Source organism: Bolinopsis microptera, chromosome 10 (genome assembly GCF_026151205.1).
Source record: "Bolinopsis microptera isolate Bmic1 chromosome 10, MBARI_Bmic_1.0, whole genome shotgun sequence".
In the NCBI taxonomy this organism is placed as follows: Eukaryota; Metazoa; Ctenophora; class Tentaculata; order Lobata; family Bolinopsidae; genus Bolinopsis; species Bolinopsis microptera.
The window spans coordinates 7915626-7925122 of NC_087081.1; the positions used below are offsets into that span (position 1 = coordinate 7915626).

A 9497-nucleotide genomic window follows, 5' to 3' on the forward strand; every position below is an offset into this window, starting at 1 on the left:
ACCACTAAGTATTATGAGAGAAAGTGTCCTAAAGTAATCTGTTACCGCTGAGTAATGATTATTGCCTCCCTACTCTTAGAGCTACCGCCAACAATGTCACAGTGTATAAAGTGTATAATACCAGATTTAGACTTATAGTTATTGGTGTTGTTCGTCTAACCTGTTGCTATGAGCGTACTCTCTGCTAATGTACTAATTAATTACTAGTGTAACCTGAAGCGGAGGTAGATGCGATCGTGAGGTTATATCCATGACTTGACTCCACCAGGGCCGCTGTAGTCAAGTGTTAGTAACTGCAGGGTGCTGTGTTGATGGGGAGTTGCTAGGGAGTTGCTAGGGTGCTGTGTCGGTATAGCGTGCTCTCACGTGCCTGGAACAAGTGTTAAACGTAGCTGATAAAACAATGATACGCAAGTTGCAGGTAAAATAGTTACACTTTTGGTGAGGAATTTGAGTAAATTATAAACATGATCCTTGTCTAGGGTTCAAAAGGATTTAGTCATGGGTGTGGTGGACAGTTCTGGATTTAGTCCACTGAGCTGAGTTGTTATTGCAACCCTATGTGATAGTCGCTACGAGGAAAAACACCATGTTGAGTGACAGTCTTCGAGTGCAGACATTTGAATCGGGCGTCGCCGGGCAACTGACTATATCATTTGTGACTTGAAGTTTCTTAGTTTAGGCTTAAGAGTTACGTAAAGCTAGATAGATCTCCACCGCTTTTATTTTTGGAGTCATTATAATTCCTCGCACACCATATGATGATGCTGACAATAGTCTTCAATACTATTGAAGAATTGGTTTAAGTTATAAAAAGAAGTAAGTCACACCTTAAACTAGTATTAGTAAGAACGACAGTGCGTCATCAATATCAGCTATTTAACTATTGTCAATAGTTCTTACTAATACTAGTTTAAGGTGTGACTTACTTCTTTTTATAACTTAAACCAATTCTGAATTATCAGTTTTGCTTTTTACTAATTTTATCCGTTGTTCAAATTTAATGGTTTGTAAGGTTGCTCCGATTCAGTGATGATAATTACAATGCAGACTGCAGTCGAAATCTATAAAATGCATTAGTCGAAAGATTTTCCGCTGCAATTTAAGAAATTCGCTGGATTTAAATTGATAGTTCAAGTTTAATCTTTAAACAAGAAGTGTTTTGGAGGTGACTTTCCGATCTTTTTAGTTTGAACACGTTAGCAATACCAATGGCAATAACCTAAATTTAATAACTGTTAACCGCGTTGAAAGCAGTAATAATTTGTAAGTGATAACTAAAAAGTCTTACATAAAATTCTAATCATACATCCATTTATGGATCCAATTATAGGGTCTGATAAGAAAACAAGGAGAAGATAAAACCGACCATTCCCTTCACCCCCAGAAATATGCTGAAATTAGTATTTGTAACTTCCCTGTTGTAAGTTTTAAAAGTAACTTATTGAACTATTAAATAAACTGTTAAATCTCGGATTTTCAAAATTATAGTTCAATGTTTCAAGTAACTTTTGATCCATGAATATAACATTACAATTTGATTACCTTTTAAAATTGCGTGCTTTTACAACCACAATGCTTTATTGTAATATTTTGTGTTTCTCAGGGCTCTAGCCGCCGCTAAATGGAAACCCGACCCACCCCCAGTAAGTGATTTTATTATTATCGTCTTGAGGACCCGATCAAGGCCAAATTTAAGCAGCAGTTTCTAGTAAAACTAAAATTATCAAATAGAAAATTTGTAATCCTGTTATTTCATTTACTTATAAATATCAAAATTTTAACTTAAATCAATAAATGAATAGGATCTAGTTTTATTTAAACATCAAAATAATAGCAGTTACTAAGCCTCCAACAATAATAGTGTTACTGTTTAATTATAGAAGTAGTTTCTAACTAAGCTTCCCATCTACAGGAGTTGCCAACAGACCAGGAAATATTTGAATCAGACCCCACGGTTATTGAAGCTAGGAAGATGCAAAAGCTTGCTCCCTCCCAGAACGTCGTGATGAGTAAGATTTCTGAATTTTTTCTTTCAACTTTTCGATTTTTCATTCATTTATTTACTTATATCAACAGGCCGGCAAATAGGTGCAAAGGGATATTGTTACAGGCAACAGCCCCCTAATAGCCCTCTGACAGCTTGCACTTATTTGTGTTTTTCTATAAGATGGCTGTTAGAGGGCTCTTACTGTAACAGCCGGCTTATAGCCCTCTAACAGCTACAGTCGGAATTGTACCTATAACTCGCCCAACATGCAATAAATGTGCACTGCACTCTCTCGTAATAAGTCACAGAAAATAACGGGGAACATTTTCAGCATGCCGGTATCTCCTGTTCAAGATACCACAGAACTACACTAACGCACGTGACTACTGCTCCCACTTACAGTGGCCTCTCACCAACACTGGTTAGTGGTAAAATATTTCCTTGTGTTTGACATTTTGTATAAGATACTTGAAACTTAAGAAATCGGGCATGTTTTAGATCTCATTTTAATTCTTATTTGTTTGTATCACAGGTACGAAGGAAATTCGTACAATGTTGTTGTTTTTTAGTCTCGTGAAAGGAATAAGCCAGCTTGTTTTTCTAATCATTATTTGTATGATAAACACAATATTAACATAACAGGAATTGGCATGGCAACAGTGCAGAACTCGGCTGAAAACAACGATGTTAAGACCCTTATCAGATACGCGTTCGGAATGAAGTTCGATGTGAGTTTTAAACTAATTACAGCACTACAAATCAATTAAATTTATTGAGTATTATGTAATGGAAGTACTTTAATATAAACCAGTCGTAGCCAGTCCACACCCTGGCTTTATAAATAAACCCTGGCTTTATAAAGTTATAATATGAAGGACTTGTAATTCTAAAGACATAAAAAAGTCGGTAAACGACTGAAAACTTGGTAATGACTTGGAATTGAACCCCTTATTTTGTTAACTGATTCAGTCTCCAACTATCTAAATATAAACCTAATTTACCTCCAGAACAATAACCCGTACAAGCTTGGAAACTGGGCCTACATCGGACTCACAAAACGAATAGACAACGACAGGAAACTTACCAAGCAGGAAAAGGTTTGATAAGATATTATACTGATAAGAAAATAGACAGATAAGAAATCTTTCTGATAAGAAAATATACTGATAAGAATTAAGTACACTTGTAGTTGTTAATCACACTTATGAATTAAAATGTAACATGTTCCTAATAAAATAAATATTTTATTTCCCCCAATTAATGTGTCTGATAACAGGGAGAGTTTAACCCAGAGCAGTGGTACTACGAAGATAGGGGTATGGCTCGGTACAACAACTTCCGTGCTCGCATGCCTGACCAACAACAACAGGGATCAAAGTAAGGAAGCTGTTATATTTGTAGTGCTTTATTATATTTATTTAAGAATGCTATCATATTATAAGTGTTTTTCAATACAAATTAAAACAAGGCCTTCATGATATGTTATTGAGTCAGGGTTTGGACTGGCTCTTACCCGCTTAAAACTTGTCAACCATGTTACTCTCTGACCTTTTTTATATTTGAAGTTTAGTATGACAAACTGACTGTAAAATGTGCCGATGACGCCAATTATTTTACTTGATTCACATTGTAGAAAATTAACATACAATTACAAGTACCCATTTGTGATCAAGCGTTTCCTAAACCACAGTTTTTAACCTTCAGAAAGAAGGGCTATGAATATCAGGTGGTTGTGCAAGTGAACAAGAAAGGATATTGGGACGATACCTTCGCCTCCAAGCCACTCCCCTTTGTTTGCCAATACTGCGGTAAGATGCTTATTTTAATTCTTATTCATCTTAAGTACTACTGATTGTTTGAAATTACAATGTTAATTAATCTAAATGTTTTTATATTTATGAGGCTATATAAAAGTGTTAACTGTTAACCAATAAATCTGCTCAGGAAAATACGTGGTATTGTCAAAACATGTGAGCTGGACAGCAGCTAAGGGACATTGTGAGAGTGTGGGACTTACTTTCGCTACGGTAAAAGAACTAACAGAGTTAACACAATTAACACAGTTGACATAGTTAATATGGTTAACATGGTTAACTTGGTTAACATGCATTCATTTTCTCTATCAATATTTCCGGCTGATCGGATTGTGACCGCAATTTGCACTATATTGCGACATGTTCTGCAGACTGCAGTCTCTAGTTATTCTACAGGGTGTTTCAAGACTCGTGTCCGAATTTAGAAAGGCCGTTAAAATCTAACAAATAGGTCCTTAAAATCTAACAAATAGGTCCTTCTTCGAAAAATTTCAAAAGATTGCAAAATTATGAAAAAATGGGTTTTAACACAATTTTGCAAGAAATAACTAAAATGTAATACCTAACAAGCATTCCCAAACCGATTTCATTTAATTTGCTCCTTCATAAAATAGAAAAATTATAATTTCTAATTTGGACACGAGTCTTGAAACACCCTGTACCCTTTATCACAACTATAACAGTTCCTTCCCTCTCCAGATTGAGATCAAAGTTAACGTATTTAACATAGTTAACATGGTTAACATTCAGGTTGAGAGCAAAGAAGATAACGCTGAGCTGATGTTTGCAGCTGAGCTAGCTCTAGGGGACACCCTCCACGAGAAACGGTGGAACAACGACAACTGGGTGAGAACATTTTATATTACCACGGTTACTGCGCTGGTTACCATGGTGACTCATCATCTTATCATCATTATCATCACTATACCCCTTATATTTATTTGTTATATGAAATGAAATAATGTGCTTGTAGTCTGCCCATATGGTTAGCAACTGACACAAGTGGCAGGTAATAACCATGTGAGAGTGGTTCTAAAGGGTGTGGTGAAATTATCCAGCAGCAAACAACTAGATCATCTCAAGAAACAAATCTATTCAGAAATTACTACTTCTATTATATCATAATATAGTAATCATAGGAAGTTTTATAGTTTTATATAAGTTATAATATAGTAATAATGTTTACCATGATCGTTATTCATCATCACTTTAATTCCTAAGGTAAGGAGGTAATATTTTTATATGCCTCACCGACTTTGCCACATGGGGTTCGTTAGTTCCAATCCCTTATAACAGTTAATTGTATAAATTCTCGCTATATTATATTATATTTTATCATATTGTGAGAATATTATATTATTATATACGGGATTATATAAAGAGTTGGGAGGCTTATAAAGGTTGACTATAGGAAGGGGTTGATCACTTACTTCGACTTAGGGTGGCTTCAATATCCGGGCAAGAGTTGCACGGCCATGAATGTCACACACATGGTTAGGACTGTCGATAAGGTTAGATCCCACCAAAGATGTAGACAGGAACGCTGCCTCCTTTCGAGTTCTCAACATCGCAGCCTAAATGTTTTACCCGTTTTTTGTTGTCGCCTATTTTTGACACTCCTTATCTTTAAGTGTAAGCCGCTTGCAACTTAATGAAATACCCATAAACTTTCCTTGCAACCTCTCATGGTTTAACTTTAGCTTCAATGCTTTTAGAGCTGCTAATGCTGAAAAGAGTCACAGTCCACAGAACTAGGAAACGTAAAGTCGGCCGTTGCCAATAAGGGGTCGTTCGCATATTACGTAAGCAGCCGAGGGTGGGGGGGGGGGGGGGGGGGTTTCCGAATGATTACGCTAGTGCAATTTTGACACAATAGCTATAAGTGTAAAACTGATAACGGAGGGGGGTTAAAATTGTCCAAAAAGTAATTACGTAATATGTGAACGATATATAAAGCCAAGCTCAGAATCCTGAGTCAGAATCCTGATTCATCCATCGGTAAAGCTATCCTGGAGTTTGTATTTATGGCGACAATTTCACTTAGAGAATCTAACATTTAATTTCGGACTAACCTACAAAGTTTTCATTGTTTGAGCTAACTCGAACTCGCGGAGTTTAAAATAATTCCACCGAACCTTAAACCCACTTTGTTGTAAGGGCATTCATGTGGACTATTGGCCACATAGAAACCTTATGGTCTACAACCTAGATTGAAGTGTAACGTTACACAGCAGACTCACAAAAAGTTGCCTAAAGGTAGCAGTAATTATAACATGTTATATTGCACAGTTTCTGGATGATTGAGCTAGAGCGGTACTGTTCCTATAAAGGTATAAAGCGGGCCATAATGACTTTAACAACCTACTAAAGATGGTGGTGTTCCATGTTGCCTCTTTGTTGGGGACAATTCACTTTACAAAGTTACAACCAGCTTCAAGTCGTTATTAAGATGCTACGTCATCATGGGGCGGTGAGTTGGGACAGTCAGTTTAATTTCAAATCTACGTGTCACCATGGTTACTGAGCTGGTTACCATGGTGATTTATCTTCTGTAATATTATAGAGTGCACTATAATATCACAAACAGTAGACACCCCACCTACTAATACCATTCTGGCTGAGCCCATAAATTAAAAAAGCTTCCGGAAGATAATCTAAATGTAGAATATTTGAATAATCTTGCAATTGTTAACAAATTCAACTTTCCAGTATGCACTTTATAAAACAATGAAATTGTCCAGGTATGGATAGGAGAGAAGGAGCAGATGGACGCGGAAGGTAAGGGTAACGGAGTTTGGACTCACTGGGACGACTCCCCCCTTCCTTACAGTCCTAAGTGGGACTTTAAACTGCAACCCGACAACTGGGTCAAGAAACGAGGAGGTATAGATTATTATTATAATTAAATATTATTATCATAATTAATATTATTATTGTATTTACTATTGTTAACAGTAATTCATACTAAACCAGTTAAGTAAAAAAGAGGTGTAGGTAATTAGAAATTAAAAATTAGAATGATCATTACAACTTCACATATTGTGTCAGATCAATTAAATGAAAATTAGGTATAGATTATTACTATAATTGTTAAAAGTTGAACAATAATTGAGATTGCTACTTTAATTGTTCAATAACAATTTGGTAGTTCTTAAAACATTTAAAATATAGTTTATTCCATTTTAAAAACGTTAGGACACGTGACAGTAATTCATGCTCGACACGTGACCAGTTAAAGTAGAAAACAGTTCTCCAAACCAATTACACGCCTATGATTTATTTGCTATTTAATTATTTTCTTTTCAGAGCAACAAGTTGTGGCCATGTCCCGTAAGGACGGAACTTGGGACGACAGCTTCACCTTCCTGAAACGACCCTTCGCTTGCATGTGCAAGGAGCGATCATGCAACTTCGCATAGATCTCTTTAGACTCTACGACAATACTTTCAAGATAACATCAGGACTCTAGAAAGTTATAACATCATGAAAACAAAACGTGTAGTTTATATGTCAGATATCAAAAGACGAGATGTTAAATCGAGTTTATTTTCAATTAGAATTTTTGAAAGCGCTTTTAAGTCCCAATAGTCGTAGATTAGAATTAATCAATAAATAAAGATCTAATTTTTGCGAGAGTTTTGTTTTGCTGACTAGTCTGCTTAGTATTTTATCGTGTAAGCTTTCTATTCATTTCCACAGCTGCATGCATCCGACCGTATAACCACTGTTGAATAATGTTAAATAGTTTTGTCGAATCCGTTGTGTTCATTTGACCTTCTTAAATCCGCAAAGACTACCAGAAAATAATACAGAATCATATCTAATTTATAACCCGATTACTTACGAGTCTTTGTGTTCTAAAGAAACTGGAGTAACTTATTCAGTGTGCAACTTAATATCGGGAATAAAACAGAAGTCACATTAAAAAATTTACCAAAACCGTTCAACAACTGTATTCCACAAGACATCCTCTCAACCGATCAGTGATCACTATTGGACACTTAAGATATTACAGTGACTCTATAAGTTAAATTAGGCCACTATGATGATGATAATAGTCATTAAAATAGTCACTATATTGGTCACATATATGGAGTGTTATGAGTAAACTGGTCAACATTTAACATTTCATATTATATAAATTTTGTCTAGTATAGATACTAAAAATCACTTATTATTCTCACGTTTTTCACTTCATTAACATAGTTAAACCAAGGCTAGACACACGAGACACGTACACGCTAATCTTCTAAATGTAATGAAATAATCCGATAAAGTAATCGTTAGTCAGCCGAAGTAAGGTTTAAGTTAACATATTTAATTCAAATACGTACGTTATTTTCGTCTCGTTCAACACTGTAGAAGTAGATGGTAGATTCCAGAGACTAAGCATTTTTATCATATTTTAGTAAGAATTGTCAGCATTGAACCATTTACACGTGCGTTTGTTAAAAAATTTGAAATGACATACAATTGGACACACTTAATTACACATTCTGGTGATGACTGATCAGGGATTGCAGACCTTTTCTGAAGTTCTAAGAAAAGTTAAGAAAAGAAGTTTACTCTACAACTATTATTTTAATTTAAACAACCATGCCAGCATTTTGGTGGCATGTGAACAGCCAACCAAATTGTTTTACAGAACAAAAATGACTGAATGTTTCTAATTTAGTGTCGCACGAAGTCGCCTGTAGTTCTGTCGAGGATTTTCCGAAACAACTGAGGGATGCAACTCTGGACGAAACTTCCTTTCATTTGAAAGGTTTTGTGCTTGGTTCATCATCGGGTGCAGTTCCTGTTGCAGTTCCTGGTGCAGTTCCTCCTTGATATTATCACTATCACTCTTCATCCACAATTCAAAGCTCGACATTCTACAATAATACAGCACAGGATTCACAGCAGCATTAACCACGGTCAGCACTATTTTGGCAACCAGCCAAGAGTAACTGGACATGAAGACGGAACGGAAGAATGGGCTCCGGCCACGTGTAACCCAGAGCACGTGTTATAGTGTTCAGGAGCATGAGTGTGAAGAAGGGGAGGTTACAGAAGAGGAATATTCCAGTGAAGGTGGCAACTGTTACGGACACATTCTTGTTTCTAGTTGTTTGGAATGTGTTGCTGCAGGGTCGAGATAGTTTTATTGTACAGATGAGGAAGCTAAGGAAGGAGATAATAGCTGGGAGTCCTAGTTGTATAGGTTGTCAGGGTTTTGAAGGTGGTAACCCACGCTTTGTAAGAGTCAGACACTGCTGCCAGGGGGGAGTCCACACAAAACGGACCCAGTGAAACGAACTTATAGCTGTCCCACTTTGCACTGAACGCGTCCACAATCACCAGAACCACACAGTAAACCCCTAGAGACACCAGAATATAGCTCCCCTGTATCTTCTTAAACGGGAACACAATCAGCACAGTCCTGTACACACTCTGTAACATAACTAGGAATACGGAGACTTTCTGGAGAAACCTGAAGGGGATTTGGTATGTTACTGTTAGCCAGCCAATGTTTACGAGTTGTGTTTTTAGGTGTTGTCATGACCATGCATGCCAGGCACATATTTATTAAGTAATTACAATTATGAAACATAAATAGATCAACTCTTAAATAAAATATGCCTTAAAACCACCGTAGCTAATTCGAACACGTACGTATACATTATCTTCGCCTCATACAACACTGTAGATGG

At 36.4% G+C, this 9497-nt stretch overlaps 1 protein-coding gene across 1 annotated transcript; it reads left to right on the forward strand.

Moving 5' to 3' along the window:
- Positions 1–205: 205 nt before the first annotated feature.
- LOC134821727 (uncharacterized) lies at positions 206–7559 on the forward strand. The gene is made up of 13 exons (XM_063832470.1): positions 206–421; positions 1334–1423; positions 1607–1646; positions 1916–2012; positions 2322–2411; positions 2633–2718; positions 2998–3087; positions 3267–3367; positions 3695–3798; positions 3935–4017; positions 4555–4650; positions 6546–6687; positions 7111–7559. The coding sequence occupies exons 2-13, from the start codon at positions 1392–1394 to the stop codon at positions 7221–7223; spliced, it is 1074 nt and encodes a 357-aa protein (XP_063688540.1). The 5' UTR covers positions 206–421; positions 1334–1391; the 3' UTR covers positions 7224–7559.
- Positions 7560–9497: the final 1938 nt, after the last annotated feature.